Source organism: Archocentrus centrarchus, chromosome 3 (genome assembly GCF_007364275.1).
Source record: "Archocentrus centrarchus isolate MPI-CPG fArcCen1 chromosome 3, fArcCen1, whole genome shotgun sequence".
NCBI lineage: Eukaryota > Metazoa > Chordata > Actinopteri > Cichliformes > Cichlidae > Archocentrus > Archocentrus centrarchus.
In genome coordinates, this window is record NC_044348.1 from 17805890 (window position 1) to 17825173 (window position 19284).

The 19284-nt window shown below is 40.1% G+C and overlaps 1 protein-coding gene across 4 annotated transcripts in view; it reads right to left on the reverse strand.

Annotated features, from left to right (window-relative positions):
* The window catches only part of tcf12 (transcription factor 12), a 95939-nt gene that overhangs the window by 47349 nt on the left and 29306 nt on the right, over positions 1-19284 (reverse strand). For all 4 annotated transcript variants that reach the window (XM_030719652.1, XM_030719646.1, XM_030719636.1 and 1 more), the window contains exon 6: positions 85-146. In XM_030719652.1, coding sequence (XP_030575512.1) covers positions 85-146 — 62 coding nt within the window. The remainder of the gene's footprint in view (positions 1-84; positions 147-19284) is intronic.

Sequence of the window (19284 nt, forward strand, 5' to 3'; positions counted from 1 at the left end):
AGTAAATTATTTTAAAAGTGGGATGGAAACGGAGTACAGGCCTGTTAGGAGCAATGACAGCCGAACGTTCGATGTGAGACTCACCTGGCAGCCAGATGCACCAGGATCCCTGCCATATCCAAGAAATGAAGCCCTCTCTGATTTACCTGTAAAAACACACACAAAATAATTATTACTAATATAGTATTTTATGGAACACAGATGGTTTTATAACTAATAACAGGCTGTGGTATTTCACCGGCAGTGAAGTCTTTAGCACAAAACGAACACTTAATTTGCTGCTGCAATGTGTTCTTAACTTTACTCACAGCGATTTGTTTGTTGTTGCACCTGTTTAGTTAAAACAGCATTTTCACATTATTCAATTTAAGGTCACACATTTGCCTCTCGAGGTTTTCTAGTACAAAGACAGTTGCATAGTGCTCGTTAAAAAGCAGCCACATTGGAGCAGCAGCTTGTGAGCTGAGCAGTCCCGAGTAAGAGGGAGTTTGGTTGCCTCACACGTTGTCCCTCTCGATCTAAAGATTTTAAATCCCTAAGTCACAACTCCACCTGTTGAACACCTTCTCTGCTTCAGTCAGATGATGTCTTCATGGCGGCATATTGAGAAAAACCGAAGGCTTTATATGAAAAATAATCCGCAAGCATGCTTAAATGTGCTTACTATTGTGAAGGAAATACTCTTTTTTTTTTTTTCCAGGCAACTAAATGTACACATTACAAAAGTATATAAAGTCCACCGTAGTATACTGACATAACATCTGATGAACAACATGACTTGGGAACTTCCATTCAAGGACCCGAGCGGGAATGTTTTTCTTTTCAGAGAAGTAATAAAATATCTTTGGCAAATCTTAGAGCTGTTGTTCCTTTTACTGAAGCAAACAGCTCAGTTTGTCTGACTTTCATCTGCTACCTACTGTAATATCATCTAATGCTGGCAGGAAAAAGAAGGACACAAAGAACGAGGGATGGGATCAGTAGATGGATTAACTGACGGACTGATGGATGTACATCAAGCAGAAACCTCCAGGGCTGAAAATTGAAGCCAGTTCCTGGCAGTTCATCTAATGGTCACTCGAAGCTGTCAAAAATGAGCCAATCCTCATAGACTTGCATATTAAAATCCCCAGTTTTACAGCAGTAATAAACATATTCACAGCCTTGTATGGAAATGGTTTTAGTATCTATGGATAGTTGGATAGTTAGACAGCATGGTGGTGCAGTGGTTAACACTGTTGCCTCTCTGTTGCCAGCAAGAAGGTCCTGGGTTTGAATCCATTGGCCAGCTGATGCCCTTCTGTGTGAATTTTGCATGCCTCATGAGTCTTAGTATATAGGAATAGAAGAAGTCAAAAAGGAAGGAAAGTGATAACTGAGTTTTTTGCAGAAAGTCTCATCTTTTCAAGCTGTCGCAGCACCTCCTAGAAAAAAAAAAAAAAAAAAAACATCTCTGAGCTCCTGTACCGACCTATCACTGAAATGGTGGGAAAGTCCAACTCGTTTGTACACTCCTGTCTTCAACCCAGCTGTGAAATCCCAGGTTACAAAATTCAAGAGGTGTGCAGCAAGTCGAAACGACACCAAAGCCGTGGTGCATGCCAGCGTTTGTTAGGGCAACAACAGCAAGTATAAATGGAGCATTAGTCTGTTACTTAACACCAACTAGTAGGTATGTGTGTCTGTGAGACCTGCCCACACAGTCCACGGATGCAGCTTGCTGACCAGACTTGCTAGTGTTCGTTGATTACTTAGCACTCCACCCTCATGTCTAAGCATGGCTCCAAAAACCCAATGTAGCAGTGGAAAAAATGTGAGATCCAGAAACCAAAATATTTTATAGAGTCTATCATTTACATTCAAGGGCTCAATTGTACTGTCCTGCAGGAAATGGTTCAGTCATACAAAGTCAAGTTTCTTTATCTGGATTCCACTAAAAAGAGGTTCCGTTACAAATACCATTCAACAGACAAAATGCAACACCTGCACTATTTCTGTAAAACTGTGTTATGACTCTAAAAGTTCTCAGTATGCAAAGTATGTTTTTGGTGAATAATTACTGATACAACTGTCAGAGTCCGTCTCTCTGTGTCAAATCCTCAGAGGAAGGGTCCCAAGCATCCGTCGGGGAAAATAAAACTTAGTACATAACACCCATGAATCATACGCATCACAATATCCACACTCAGCACTTTTACTCCCTTGGAAAAAACAAACAAACAAATGAGAGCTCCTCTGGGAGAATGATGAATAACTTTAACGGCATCGTACATTATTTTTGTCAGACTTCCAAATATTACAAGCACAGACAAAAGTGTTGGAACTAAATTCTGTTTACTCTGGGGACAAGGTAAATATTTTTTTTTGCATTAAAAACCTGCATAGTCCAGATCTTTTGTTACACAATGACTGATCTGAACAGTGCTTTCACATGCGCAAGTGAACAGAGGCACAGAAGCACATCTAAGAGAATTTACTCGTGCTTATCCGAGCAGTCCTGCAGGAGACAGTTGCTGTGCATCTGTGCAGACTGTCTCTAGAGATGAGGGAAGCTGAGGAAATCAGAGAAGATGGTTTAACTGGCAAAGCTGCTTCTTTTCTAACAATAATGTGAAACAGTTCTGAGCCATCGCTCTTGCAAAAGGAAATAGGATTAAGTTGTCGGTAACCACCAACGTTCATCATGGCAGGGTGATGAAATGTCTCCTCTGAAAGAGAATATTAATGTCTTTATTTTCTGCCTAATGTTTGAAGGTGGTTTAGTGAAATTCATTTTCATTCCTAAAATGTCCTCAAGAGAGAAAGGTCCGGTCAAGTGCAAGAGTTGAATATTCATTGCAAGCATGTGTTCTGTTGCGTACACACTCGCTGTTGTGAATAATTGATGGTCAGTGTTGTACGTTGAGACTCCAACAGCAGATGTGGTTGTAAAAACAGTCACAGTTTACGCTATGACACGGAGAAGCAGCACCTCAGCCCCACAAAACCGGAGCCTAAAAGAACAAAGTCTACTAACATGCTGTCAAGGAGCACTGAGTAGCAGGCAGGTGATGGACCCACGATGCAGGACTCGGAAACAGGTTTACTTCAGCTTTTATTTGCTGGTTGTGTCAGGGGATACAGAGCTGGATGGGGCCAGCAGCAAAAACTAGAAAGACTTACTGAACTAGACAGACTGATAGACGGATGGAAAAGCACACGGCAAAACAGCAGGCGTAATACATAAAATATAGGTATAGGTGATTCATCAAGTGGCTTTAACATTTTGGGTTCTCATCTATAGTTGATAGGTGAGATAGGTGAGAACCCAAAATGTCTCACCTTTAGTTGATAGGTGAGAACCCAAAATGTCAAAACCACAAATTTCGAGAGACAGCATAAGCACCTGTTAGACCACAAGACATGACAGCCCCCATTTAGACTGCACTTTACTTCTCACAAATCAGCCAGCAAGAAGAGATGGTTGCAGCAGCACTCGGAGGACCAACCATGTGGCAGCACTGGATTAAGTTCAGGACCATGTACAGAGGTCATGGATGAGCAAGGCTTTTAGTTTATTTAGACTATCCTTCAGCTCTAACCTCTTTATCTTCTCATGTATCTCATCGCTGCCCTCAGCAAACACCCCAGTCCCTTGTGTTGTGCGTGGTGTAGAAACACAGCTTAAATCTCTTTGTGGTGTGATGTAGATTTACAGAAATTTACTCACAAATTTCAGGAGAATTCATATTTATGATGCTGAAGTAAAGTAGAACAAAGTGATACATCAAGTGGAACATAATGCTGGGCTGGCCAGTTCTAAAGCCAGGAGCCTAAATTAGCAGAATAAAATATCATGCAGTGACACTGTCTTCTGTCTGACGCACAAATACTGCAACTTACCGCGAGGAAAATAGGTCACTGTATTAAAGTGAATTTCCCATTAATGAATACAACTCAAAGTAAGTTTTTAAACTGTACATTCATGATTGAATTATTTAAGTTTGAAGCTTATAAATTAAAGCGCATCCCTACTGTGAGGAAAGGACAAACAAATAAAAGCAGGATTTAACCGTTTCATGTGCTTGAGGCTTGTTATCGGGCGTGTTTTGTTTTCCCTCCTCTGTGCAAGCCTGTGTGATCACAGCTTCACAACAAGAGCAACACTAATATTGTTATTATTATTTCCTGAGTACGCCCATTTGTTCTGTGCAGCTCTACGTGGGACTAAAGCATGTGTTTTCTTTTTGTGCTGTCACAGGCCCACTAATGAGTCACTGAAGTGCAGTGATTGATAGGAAGCACAATTCATTATCTGCCTTAAAACACTAGCGAGAGCTAGAACATGTAAGAAAGCAATATGAGTGAAGTGGCTTAATTACCGCAATCACCATCAATAATATGAATGTATGTATGCAGACTGCCATCACTCAGTATATCCCCAATGCAATGAAAAATCAATCTCAAGAGTGAAAAAAAATACATCAATTCTCATTTAAATATTCTGCAAAGCTGCTCATTAGCATATTGCTCAGAGATGAGAAGGTGTAACTACAATTTCACTGCAGTGGAGGATCCATCTTCAGCAGAACGCGACTGATTCACTGAGGAAAGTCTCTTTATTTCCTGGGCTACACAGCACATCAGCAGTTCAGTTAAAACCCAAAAAATTTAAATCCTGCACCCATACAACTAACTAGAAAAGGTATTTACCCATCCAAATATTATTAAATGAATAAAAGTGAACAAATGGAGCACCCTCTGTAGGATGTCTGGGCTTAGACTTAGAGAGAGGGTGAGGAGCTCTGTAATTCGGGAGGGGTTCGGAGTACAGCCGCTGCTCCTCCACATCAAAAGGAGCCAAATGAGGGGGTTCAGGCAGGATGCCTCCTCCTGAGTACCTCCAAGGTGAGGTGTTTTGGGTGTGTCCATCTGGGAGGAGGCCCATGCACACCCAGGATACACCGGAGAGATTACACCTTTAAGATGGCTTGGGAACGCCAAAGTATTCTGGAAGAGCCAGACGAGGTGGGCAGGGAGAGGGAGGTCTAGATATCTGTGCTTAGACTCGAACCCAGATAAGTGATAGAAGATGGATAGATGGATGGATGGATGGATGGATGGATGGATGGATGGATGGATGGATGGATGGATGGATGGATGGATGGATGGATGGATGGAAGGCATAGCAAACTCAGCCCTCTATGTCAACACACTGTGGAGACACTTTTGGATGCTTTAACAGCTTCAGGTCTTCTTCCCTGCATTGATATCACACATTCAAAACACTGCACTGTAGTTTGTCACTGGCACCTTTGCACAGGCTGTGAAGAGCTATCATGAATCATTCCACAGATTTTAAAGCATCGCTTGAGTAGTGCCACGTAAGGTTTTTCACACACTTACAGTGAAGCCATTCTCATCAGAGTTTTTTGAATCATCGTGCCCCTCTAAAGTTTCTGGCACAGTGAAGCAGAAAAACTTGAATATCTGACAAATTATTTGGCTCTTCACGGCCCTATTGTACGACCATCGTGCTTTAGATGACACACATGGTTTCCTCTGTGCCCAGTTTCTGCTAAATATAGCACTTCTATTACTTTTTTAGTTTACCTATTGTTGAGCCAGATCGAACAATTGTTTTCCTCAAGCTTTTTTGTCTTTTGCTGTTTTTCCATTCTGCAGGCTGCTGCCATGTGCCTTTTATCAAGAGTGGCTTGTTTCTACACACAGGCTAAATTTCGCAAGTGTTACCCTGATACATTAACTTCTGGCAGGTTATCCCACTGCAGCTCAAGAGGGTGCATATTTCTGTCAGTTATCCCTTTAAGTTAGGTTTTTTGCGGGGGATGAGCATATCTCTGTTTTGAATTTCTTATTTCCTCATGATATAACCTGCTGTACTCACCAAGCAAGATATTCAGTACTGTCCTAGACAGCTGTTTCCACTACTAGCTGTTACACAGCTGCACTACACAAGGTGGGAATTTGGTGTTTCACTCAAGGAGATTTCTGTAGATGTTTTCTACTATTTCATAACTTTAACCCACCAATCTCAGAGGCAACATACTTCTTAAACTGCTTAAAATGAATTCCACATGTGTTATCCTGCAACAGTCAAAGTATAAAGTACAAATAATTGAAAACCCTGAAAGCAATATTTTGCCTAGGGGGCCATCTTCTGAACATAATCGGGCCTTCCTTACCACTTCAACAAACACATTTCAAAAAGGCACAACTTTTACTTTGAAGGAGAACCTTCTCTGTTTCTGGTATGTGTCACACTTTTCAAGCTTCTCTACAGCTCGGCGAGTAGTTGGCAAATGTTTGCAGACAAGTCAACATCTTCCATGCCAACAACAGGTGACCAAAGCTATCTAGTAGCGACCAAAGCAACCACAAGGAGGGATTTGGTACAGCACCCTCTTTGCAATTGATTTTACGCAGCAACAGCTGACAACCTCCCCCAAACACTTGCCAGCCAGTCGTGGAATACACATTTTTCCAAGGTGACCAGTGTTTGCCAACCAGTCCCCAGGGCTGCATGACTGAGGCCTCATACAACCACTCTGGTGTTAAAGATAGAGATTATCAGTTCATATCAGTTAATAAACTGAAAAGAGTAAAATATATGTTAATATAAGACATCATTTAAAAAGCAACAAGTGTTTAGCTATCAGATACACAACACGTGATCTCCCTATTTGCTGAAACATCAACTTTAGCCTATTCACTTTAGTATGTGACACAATGTTGAGAGACAGGACACACCCTGGACAGGCTGCTAGTCAATCACAGGGTGTTAATAAACACAATTCATTTAAAATATAGCAAATAATGTTTTATAAAAATGCTTAATACAATTTGCACATTAAATCGTTAAAAATGTAGCTCATGTTTTATAGACTGAAAATTTTAACTGTATGTTTGAAAGCCAGTTCAGCTTCATCTACCTATGCTAGTGCAACAGAGAATTTTGAAGTATGAAAACCAAAACTGTCCAGTCATTCATAAGGTGCCTCCTTATTGATCATAGGACTGCAGCACAGTATAACACTGCACTGTGTCCAGCCCCTTATTTTGATACTGTGAGAGGTAGTGACCTAAACGTCCCCAGGGATCAATTCAAAATCCATGCCACAAAAACAGCCAATTAGTGAGCGTGCTTCACTGCCTCTCAGATGCATTCCAAGGGCCTCTTTTTTTTTTTTCCATCCAGAAACGAGTCAGTTTCCCTCACTCCAAGGAAAGTCAAGACCATGAAAACAAACACATTATACAGGATGAGGAATTGTGCTTTATGTAGAAAGCAAGTGAACTTATCACACGCCGATGCAGTTAGTTTGTTTTTGCTGTGCCTGTGGGTCCTTGCATATATGTGTCATTATGTGAGGACTTCCAATGGTTTTCCTGGTTTACAATGGGCCATTGGGGGTTACTACAGATGTAAGCACAACTGGTCCACACATAGTAAAAGCAATGAGTCTGTGTTACCTTATTGGCAAGAATATATGCATTTTTAACTCCTTAACTGAAAATATTTTTTCTAAAAAAAAAAAAAAAAAACACAAAAAAAAAACAAAGAGAAAGAAAGAAAAGGTTTCTTTAAAGCCAAGATTAAGATTTCTGTCATTTTAGAATATAAACATAAATATTTTTATACAGCTTTATGTTATGCTTTCAGCTGAACCCCACAGAAAGAAGTGCACTAGAGGAGCCAGACTCTGACATGATTAAATGATAAACTGTCAGTAGGTTACTTTTGCCATTATGACACTAATGTTTTGGCCTGTCTGGGTGCCTTGGAAGTAAAATTAGACAGGCTCCATGGTTACTAATACATTCCTCTGGCAACCAGAGATGGTACAAGGACACATCAGATGTACACTCAATCGTTTTTTCCCCATAACTTTTAACATGCCTCCTTTTGTTTCCTTCACTTATGAGTTTGTGTACATCCATGCATCCAAATCTGTTTGATGCTTCCCGGCATATTTTTTTTAGACTGTAAATAAAAGCTGGCTGGGTTAGAGGTTAGGACAGTGTGCGTGTGTGTGTGCATGTGAGGAAACAGGGATGGGAGGTAGTGCACTGGTGGAAGATTTCTACAGCCCAGCATTAGGAACAACAGTAGGACAGAGGAAAATAATATAGCCACAAAGCACTGAGGAAACATGACTCCCTCACCCTGCGCTCAACATCAATTCTGCGTACAGCCTTGTCAGCACCAACATTATTCAAAACAGCAAGAGCAAATGTTAATGAGTTCTTATTTGCATATTTATTTTTTTCTTTGTTGAAATGTCACTGATTATTACGTACTATGATGATAAATGCATCTGCTCACGCAGCCTGATGTGTAATTAGCCATTAGGTGGAATGAATAGATCAATTAAAGGCGAGGGACCGGGATTAAGAGAAATCAAACCGGGAAGAATGTAAGAAGGAGGAACAAAATAACACACTTTGCTCAGGGGGGAAAAAAAAACTCTGCTGCTTTTAGATGAGGCTAAAAATCCAGAAGGGGTTACTAATCAAGAGAAGGTGTTGAAATCAGCAAGATCAAAGACATCCCTTGTTTTACTGTGCATTTTTTTTTTTTTTTAAGCACAGAAGTATGACTTTGAAAATCAAGAGCTGCTAGCTGCTGCCCTTCACACCAGCTAAACAGTTTTATTTTCCCCTAAAATCCATCTCTATATGAGAGGAGAGATGGGGATTTCCTGATTGTATTTATCCGCTCCCAGGATAATCAGGTGCCGTTGCTCGGTCTAGCCGAATTTCTTCTAACTCGGTAAAAAGGAAAAAAAAGGGGGAGGTGGACAGGGGAAAATGTTCTCGCTTGGCCTTTGCCTTTCTCCAAGCCCAACTATTCTCCTGCCAGTGCTTGTTATGCACAAATGGGGAAAAAAATGCATTACTGTGGACCAGATGGGAACATTCCACATGACCAAACCAATCAATCACCTTGGAGGGACGCAGGTGTGACACAGCCGTGCAGCAACACACCATTTCACAGTCTATCAGGCACAAACACATGGTCACCAATCAATGGCACCCTGAGGACCCATGAGGAGGGGTGCTTCTCCGCAGCCTCACTGGTTCATAGCTGATGACTTCATAATCACACATCCATTCTCTCAGAGGAGAAAGGCGATGAGCTCCCTAATAACGTCTCCCACCACGTGAACACCAACACTGTAATAGATGCTGGATGTAGTGGGGACACTAACATGCTCCCCTGCATCTCCGATTCACGTGTGAGCTCAGCACCATCATCCCTGTGAGGATGAGACAGAGGGGCAGTCTGGGGAAACAAGAGCACATTTAACAAGCTGAAGAAATATCCCCCAGCCGGCTATTAGAATCAAGTCAGTGTGCTGCATCAAAGTACAAGCTCATGTTTGGTATTAGACGCCAAACAACTGTTGAACAATGAAACAACATAGAGCCGAAGAGAGGTGAAGGACAAGGAAGGATACACACATGGGTTAGGAATGCTGATCCAGCTCCAAGCACTGTGGGCATATTTCCTTACACAGATAAACCCCTAAAAACCGTGAACAGTCTTCAGAACAAAAGCCTGCACTAAATAAAACACCAAAAAACAGCCTGCAGGGGATAAATCTTTTGATGAGTACGCTCTGTGTAGATGGCACTGCATGAGGGCACAAATTGTTGCCGCCATTTAAAAGAGTTTTGCTGATTTTAAGTTGGGAAAAAAATAAATAAATAAATAAAAAAAAACCTTCCCACCCCCGTTTTCATGGCAGTAAAGAAAGAAAAAAAGTCTCACAGAGCCATGCTTCGCTCTACACTTCCCACACTTCACACTCTCGGGGCTGTGCCAGCACAGGAGAAAATGTCAGGCATTGTCAAGTGGGAGTAAAGGCGAAACAAATGTTTGCATTTTATTATCCAATCACAATCCACTACAGTCCAACAAGACGGGAGTGTAACATTATCTAGTGTTTTGTTTGCCAGCACTCCCAGCATGGGCACAGGACGCCTGGGCAGGCAGTTGTGACCGTGAAAAAAAAATGGAGGCGGGAGTTAGAGGAGGGGTGTGCAAGAGAATTAAAAAACAACTGCGGGCCAGGCTTTCTGTGGCTCATCTCAACAAGGACTCAACTTCTGAGGTAGTGAGCAATTGGTTGCTTTATTGGAGGTAAACTACAAAGTTCACCTAAAACCTGACCTGTCTGTGTTGCAGAGATTGATTTGCAGGAACCAGGGGTCAATTTCATGCATTCTCCAGTTGTCCTAGTAGAGTTAGCTAAAAAAGAAGCTCTGAGGATGAATTTGTCACCCATCTGTGCCCAACATGGGTTCAAATGTTTCTACCAAAAGGGGTACAACTGGACTTCTTTAGTCCAGTTACCTCAAGAAGTCCAGCTGCCTTCTTTTTTCAAGCTCTCAAGACAAGATTTCTTCTGTTTTTCATGGACTCTAATGCAACACTGTATGTGACAACATTTTTTTTTTTTAACTGAATGTAGCAGAATCTGCCACAGTGTCCAACAGGTGTGTACAGTAACACATGCTGAACACGGATATTTATTTCAACTGGCCTCAACTGAAAACAGCAGGAGCTTAACCTGAATGATCGAAAGACAACATCTGTAAATACCAGTGGTACTAAAGTCAATGCTGACACAGTATAATGTTTCAAACTTAAATAACACAAATAACATTTACTGCATATAGGGATCATGTGAAAAGTTTGCCGAGCAATCTTATTTAACTGTGACTAACATACACACAGCTCTTGACAGGAATTTTATTTTTTACAAACAATTCAATGGTCACTGGCTTCTTGGGGGGTTGTGTACCAGAGCTACACAAATATAACACTACAATGCTATCAACAAAGCAATGCGAAGCAGTAAAGTTAGCAGACTCAAAGTGTTCCTCTAACATCATTTCTTCTCAATGAATCATTTCCCTTTTAGTGTTGTGCTTGTATTAAATAATCCCCAACATTCTTTTGGCATCAGCTGCAGGCAGCAAGAGACGAGCGCAACGAGAGAACGGTGGGGGAGGGAGGAGAGAATGATGTGGGATATACACGGAAACAAGCACAATGAGGAAGGATTCGGATTAATAAAAACTTCTTTTAAAGAAAAGTTTTTTCGAACACAGAATTTGACTCTTTTGTTGCGCAAACGCATATATGTAATTAAGGATCTTATAGCCTTGACCTTGTAAATTCAACGTGTAAGCATTACCCTCATATAAATGAACTGAAGTAACTGAAAGTACCAACATTAAGACACCTTTCCACTGCTTAAAAATATAACTTTGGTGCTCTGACCCTTGCAGCTGCCTCTCAGAGACTTATTATGTCATCATACCTTAGCTATACCACAACTCTCCTATCCTCTATGGAGAGACAGCCCTCGAGGCTTACTTAGACTACAGCTGATCCTCCGCAGCTGGTCAATCTCACCAGTCACATGATGGGGGCCGGAGCCTAAGGAAGCAAGGCAGGAAGGGGCCGGGCAGGGCCAAGGCGGGGGCCGAGAGAAGTGTGGAGGTGGGGAGGGCTGGGATGTGTGGGGAGATGTGGGCCACACGGGTTAAGAGAAACAGGACTTGCACCCTTTCAGCTCGTCTTTAGCTCTTCATGCTCCACTGACCACAGTAATAGATAAGCACACCCTGCAGCTCTGCATAATGACTAAACTGTACAACACACACCCCCTCATTTTCCCTTCTCTGATCTCTGCTCTACATACACACACACACACACACACACACACACACAGTCTATGTATACCGCATCACTTTTGATAAAGTAAAAAAAAATTTTTCTGCTCTTATTGTGAAAGCTTGAAGTAAATTGCATCCGTGCGTATGTGAGAGAGTTTGGGTATGAAGAGGGAAGAGGGAGCAGCACTGGCAGCACCTGTGACCCACACTGCACTGGAAACTGAGTGCACACCTGAACAGCACCTGGCCACAATCAGAGCCTGGCTATGAGGAGGGTCTCCTGTGGGATAGAGCATTAGCACATGACACCTGCCCCAGTAAAAACACACTGGGGATGCCAGTGTGAAGTGGGATTTGACACATCTTGAGGAACAATTAGACATGAAAAGGGGAAAGTCTGGAAGAGATGAATTCTTTCCCAGTGCAAAAGACTAACCAGTGCCCCCCACCCCCCCCCCCCCCCCCCCCCCACCCCCCAAAAAAAAAACTGTGTCTTCTTTGCATTTTAAAAAGCCAATCACATTATAAACAGGTCCACTCTTAGGTTCTACTGGTTTTTTTTTTTTTTTTTAAAGCAATGAAAAAGAATATAATTTTTGCAAACATGGGAAGAAAGTAAAGAAAAAAGAATTTCACCCTCACAAATTTTGGTACTAGATCTCTAATATTACTTTTTTTTTTTTTTAACAGCAATCTTATTCAATTCAATTCAATTTTAAATCACAACAGTCGCCTCAAAGCACTTTATATTGTAAGACCAAACAATAGTTAGAGACACCCAACATTCAAAAAGACCCCCTATGAGCAAGGACTTGGCAACAGTGGACAAAAGACAATGATCATATATGAATCCAGGGCAGCAATATGCTGTTCTAATAAAAAAATCTCTTAATCTCTTTTAAATCTGAAAGAAGTCTCCCACTGCAGAATCACCTCATTTTTTTGTGTGTGTGTTCAGTGAAGACATGCAATCCTTTACCATAATACTATGAATGTTTTCCAGGTTGTAGCCCCTGAAAGTTCATTGTGTTGGATTAAAAATTTGGAGCTTAAAGGTTTAAAAATGGGTCCAAAAGAGTTAAAGAAAAAATTCCTTTTGTTCCTCAAGATTCTTCAAGTCTTTTGGACCCATTTTTAAACCTTTGACTTCTTAAGTACAGGAGATATCCACAGACAATTTTTAGGGATGATGAACACATTTAACCTCCATTACAAACTGCAAACAAACCAATGTTCCACCCCCTCCAAGTGTCACAATCTAAAGCCAAAATATCACTTTTGTTCAGCATGATTTTTTTCTATAACCAACTTTGAGCATCTATTGTGGAATAGATCATAGTTTCAACAGCAGAACGGCACCAATTTAACATCTAAGATGTAGAGTAATAGAGCCAAGCATTAATAACCTGGATGTTTTAATTATTGTGTCACAATTCACAGGAGAAAACTGCAAAGGCGCAAACTTTAAAGGGTCATATCACCATGTGGGATTGGTGGAAAATGGGTGGGAAGGGTGGGAAAATGTCTCATTTTTAATCTACATTTTAAAACCAGGATCATCTTTTAGTTGTGATTCATTCTGGGTTAAAACTATTTTCTAATATAGTCATATTTTGATAGAAGCCTTCAGTGCCAGAGTGAGAACTGAAATTTTTTAGTGTTACGCTCTTGTTCTGTCATCCTGCTTCTATCATAAACAACAGTGACGATGTGTAGTCTTGGAATCTAACACTTGTCTTTCCCATCTATATTTCTATCGTGCAGGACCTTTCAGCTTCATGAAGTCTACACAGATATCTTCATCTATACCATCTAGAACTTGTGAGTGAAAAATTATAACTCACTGACTTTTCATGGAATAACTGCACTGAACTGAGCAGTTACTGAATACAACAATAATAAAGAGCTACCATGAAAGCAAAAAGTAACCATTAAACAGTCAGTTTATAAGTTAAAATATTTGTGAATAACTGTGAATGTGCGCACTAGTAGGGAAAGATTTTGTGTTTCTGTGTGTGGAGTGAAACTGTGGAAGTAATGTCCAAACATAAAGCATTTCAAAAAGAGGTATAAAGAATGAGGGGGAACGTGTTTAATTTTAGTACATTACTGTTTAACAAGTTGCTACTTCATCCTTATTCAAATTTTTAAATTAACTTTACATAACTAGAGGTACTTGGTTATGTGTGGAAGTAAAGTTATGGAGTTGTAAAACATGATGATAATTTGTATTTTGCACAGTGTATATATTCTGTTACTAGAAACGCTTTACTTTACTTGCTATAACATTTCTTGTCTCTTTTAGTTTTCCTAAATGATTTTCTGTATATTGTTCACATGATCAAAATAAATTGCAATTGAATTGAACTGAACTGAAATTGTTTTATGTTCTAAAAAAAAATGTGAGCTAGTACTTAAATCCATCACACTAAAAGAAAGCTACTTTCAACTGCTCCCATATTCACACAGCAGGTAGCTCTGCATGTTTGATTTGGCAGATTTTTACACCAGATGCCCTTCCTGACACAATCCCAAAGGGATACATGTCTCCTCTTGGGATTGAATCAAGGATCCTTAACTTGTCAAGGGAGCTACCACACTAACAAAACTAAAAAGGCTTATATGTAATCTATTATTAATGCAACAAAGAGAAATTACAAGCTTTCATTTTTGTTCCCCAACATGTTTAGACTCTGTAATGATGTAAATACTGACACTTCCTTAAGTGCCCCATCAGTCACCAACTCTTTAAGATCTTCAAAAGCTCATAATCACAAATTAAACAGTGATTTATACATGACTTAGGAATGAAAACAAGTTCAAAGGAGGACTCTTCGCTTGTAGCACAGCCCTGAAAACATGTCTGTGGCCTCAGTTTAGCATTTATTCACGTGGAAAAAAACACAACAACAAAACATTTTAATAAGTGGCTGTCAAAATGAAACCCAGTGAGTAAACAGAATCACCAGCTATGATTTCCTGGGAGGAAAAAACAAAACAAAAACCCCACATTTTAACATCAGTACTATGTGGTGAAACACTTTCTTGTTGCCCTAGGATAATTAAGTGGGAACAAGAGAAAACACCAACTGCAGGATTTATATCAAAATAACTAAAAGTATCCATCGTAACTATTATTATTTTTGTGTTTAACAAATGCGTGAAGTCCTGTAAGTGTATAGCAGGATGAAACAAAAGAGGAGCGCAATCATTGCCAGGGAGTCACATTATTAAAGCCGCATGTTTGCTGACAGGCTGGGAAGACGGTGCACGCGCCTGTATGGATGCAATGATGACAGTATTAAGCTGATTAATTATCGTGCAGGGCTAAAGCTGTATGAGTAATATACATGAAGCACACCAGAGAAACGTGAGCGGAGTAAAACTACAACTCAGCAGTAGTGATATCACGCCTCGGGCCCTTGGGCACATGGCTGGAGAGAACTGATGCTAAAGTGGTCCACGGATTCACAGTGAGATCCCACATAAAACCCAGCTCATAATAAATATGGACATGCTTTGGCTCTTAACTTTGAAATCAATGTTTCAGTATATGTGGGTGTTCGTGTGTGGAGAGTAATATCAAAATAAACACATAGAAATCCAGACAATTTTTAGGTGACCTTGTTCGTATTGACAAACTTGTAACTACAACTGTGATTCTTTTATGTTTCCGCACTCCAATCACAGTCCCTGCCTTTATATCTCAAGCCAAGACCACCCTGAATACAAAAAGACCTTAAAATACAAGAAAGAGAAAGACTGTTGAAAATTAACATAGCCAGTAATTTTAGCCTGAAAAACATTAAATAAATAGAACAATAAGGAGGCCTGGAGTATTTTTTATTGTTCCTTTGATGCCCCTATAAGATATTTCCTCTGTTTTTAAACTGACACATGACAGCTGTGAACAGCTTCATCAGCTCTGTCCTACTAATTTTGTAACTTTAAAGCTTTATCTAACATCAGGTCAGAAAATAAAATGGGTTACCACACTTAATGAAAAACAGCATCAGTCCATTGAGTAAATAATGACAAAAAGGCAAACACTCAGCAGCGCAGACTCACAACACAGAGAAAAATAAAGGGGCAGAGTGCAGTTTTAACTCATCGCCTCTGGTAATTGCCCAGATTGCTTGAAATTGGCCTCCCCTACCGACTTTCCTATATCGAGCTCACATCATAAGAAAAAAAAAATTTCAGCAGGTAATTAGACGTAACCATTCCTTGTCAGGGCTGTGAACTGGTGGCAGTCTCTGTGGCTAAACATTTAGAATGAGCAAATGAGAAGCAGCCATCCACTGCAGGATGATGCAGGAAGCCCAAAAGTGAAACACCATGATGAAGGTAACTTAAATTAATAAAGGGGAAGATTCACATGCACCCGTAATCAGCGTTTTCCCTGTTAGATAACTGAGGGGAAAGCTAAAATGCAGCGTCTCTTCTTTACTTTGAACAAAATGAAAACTGTTTTCAATCAAGACATGATTCTGAAATTAATCGTGACACTAAGAAATCAATTTAAATCCTAGGATTGCCAAACACTGCTACCTGTAATACTTAAATATGTGCACCAGAGTATGAAAATATAACTTGTGCTGACAGAGCTTTCATAAAATGAGCTTTCTAGCCACAGCAATTAATCATAAAGTAAATGTTCAGTGTATCAGATCACAGGAGTCACATGTGCTCTCTGAATGCTCTGACTACCTGTCCAAGTGTAGCCTGTGTACTCAAGGCACGCCATGAGTGGTTGAGTCACGCACACTCACATGGCTGAGACTGAAAAAGTTTACCTCTTATGTGCTCTGCACATGAACAATGTGGCTACCACCTGTTGGGCAGTATGATGTGGATGACGTGAGAGCCAGTAAGAGGATTTTAGCACGAGGGGGTGGGGTTAAGTGGCACGTGAGGCCCTGAGGAGCTGACCCTTAGCCTGCCCTAACTGGGACCTGGCCCCCCAGGGAGAACGGCATCAGCATTAGGCACTCAGTGGCTACCTAGCATTCAATGAAAACACCCGTTCTTCAGCTTCAGAACAAATGCTCCTGACAAGGCTCGACTAAAACCATGCCAATTTGGAAAAATAGTTATTAAATTTCTGTTTTAAAATGAATGGCAAAAATAACAGAACAAACCATATCCTATATCTATATATTACCTCCTATGACTTACAGCCTCACCTCTCCCTTCCCTCATTAATAACACAGAACTTATGACTTATTATATGACTTATTATGTTGCACAACACTGCCGTATAATGAGCACTAAATCAGTGTTTATGTTCTCCACTGTTTTTGTAGTCATCGACAGTTACGGTGTTGGGGCTCGTAGGAATTACCAGTACAGAGGTCCACTGTGTATATACAAATTTTCTGAGGTTCTAAGTAGGTGTGATGTGATATTTTGACTGACACAGAACAAAAATGTTTGTGAAACTGAACTAAATCTCAGCCTTGCCAAGTACAGACAATACTATGTATGTACTACAATCTGCATACCGTACATACAAGCACTTTCTCTCAAAGACAAAAATCTTAACCACATGTACATTCTAATATAAAAAATTTAAAATACTGTACAGTACACAGTTATTGTCTGTCTCTTGTATCATTTGATTACACTATTACTTTTATTCTTGAGTTTGATGTGCAGATGTCAGAGGCAGTAGCAGCTTATTTCACACAGGCTGTGTGAAATAATTTAGAGAAGTGTGAGCAGTCATTTCAACATGAAGCAGTTTGTTAAGGATGAAAGTGTGTGTGAATGGGCGAATGCTTGCAGTAAAAGGTGCTCTGTTAGAGCTGAAAAGCACAATGAGCACATAAGTCAAATTTCAGTGATCTATAAATAAATACATTAAATTAAATCTTGAGCATTTATCCATGTAGTAATATGACTTCCCAATTAACAGGCAACAGGAAAGAACATGGGGGGCACAGGACATGAAAGATATTGTAGTTGGTATTTTTTCCAAGGGAAATTTCCAAGCAGCATTTCTCATACATGCCTGGTTTAGATCTACTGTGTTGATAAACTAGACTAAACAAATCCATGTAAACATGGAAATGTCATTAAGAGTTATGGACTGGGAGCTTCCGATTAGGAACAATACACTGACTGAGAAGCAGGAAATATGAAGTGGTCCTCAGGGCCCCGACACACCACACTGAGTGTTGGCCACCTCTGGGTTGTTTTCAGACATCTGCAGCAATTCACTGGGCATAGTTTGTCTGACAGTACAGCAACAGCTTGGCCAATTCAAAATAACAAATTAACTGTAGTGGACTTGATCACCTCTTCAACCTAGCAAATCCATTACTCTCTGGCATGCAGATGACAGAGTAATCAAAGTACTCTGGGTTGTGCACTTGCAAATATCTTATTACCCAACACAATATCTTGAGATATCTCATGGAAAAGCCAACTGCTGCATGCTGCATGCTGCATACAACACCCTCCGATGCTGAGATGTTTCTTGGCTTCACACAGTTACAGAAACAGCCATATTAATTTTGACGTTCACAGAGCTACAATATATGCTCATATTCTAGGAAATCCAGCAACACTGATCGGACAGCACCATCCCAAACATAAAGCAAAAGCAACCCAGGAGTTTTATGGAATATTCTGCAATGAACAAGTATGTTATGTGTTCAAAACTAAAGGCAGCTACAAAAATTTGTGTCAAAGTATTTTTTAAGATTCTGGCAGTTAACAGTTTATCACAGTACTGTAATTATTTTTGCTAATTTTATTTCTGCATAAACTGCTGTAATGCCACGTTTTGTTGTAGAGCTATGAAGTACAGCTTAAAAAAAAAAAATCACCCCTCTGTCTTATTCTTTCAAATGATTGTGTTGTGAGGAATAACACCTGTTATATTAGCTGTGAGTGACAGGTTAGCTTTTTCTTCATTCTTTGTCTGTACTGTTGTTGAATGCAGCGAGAACCTTCCAGCTATTACAGACTGTTATGAAACCCGGTTTACTAGAATTGCCCAGCATGCTATTCTGCATAAATTTGGAACTATGCGATTAATAAGGTTAGAAATTATCATGTGCTATGATGTTTGCCCTGTTGACAGTTAGTTGTGGGTTTTTAACTGTGTTAATTTTTACATTATATTAGAACATGAGTAAGAAAGGCACACAGTTAATACAGGTCTGATCGCAATACACTCCACAGCGCCCCTAATGGCCAATAATATATTAGATTTAAACCACTTGAAAGCCACAGTGGCGTTTGTTTTGTCTGTTCACTGGTGTAGCTGTACTTTTACTTTGCTTCAACCCCTTTAAGTCTTCATTTTAACTGCATCTCAACTGTTTCAATTCAAATCTATTGTAGTGGCGTAAAAAGCCAAAATTGTGAAAAATATGTCACTATACAAAATTTATATTCCCAACTGTACATTTCAGTACAGCATGGTTTTTCTACCATCTGCATTTATGAGGAATAACCTTTCAGACATGCCTTAATGAGGGTGCTGAAAACTATAAATCTGTGCAGATATTACCATGGAACAACAATTTAATAAGACCACAGTCATCCTAAATTCCCATCCTGTGATAAGCAAAGGCAATTCCA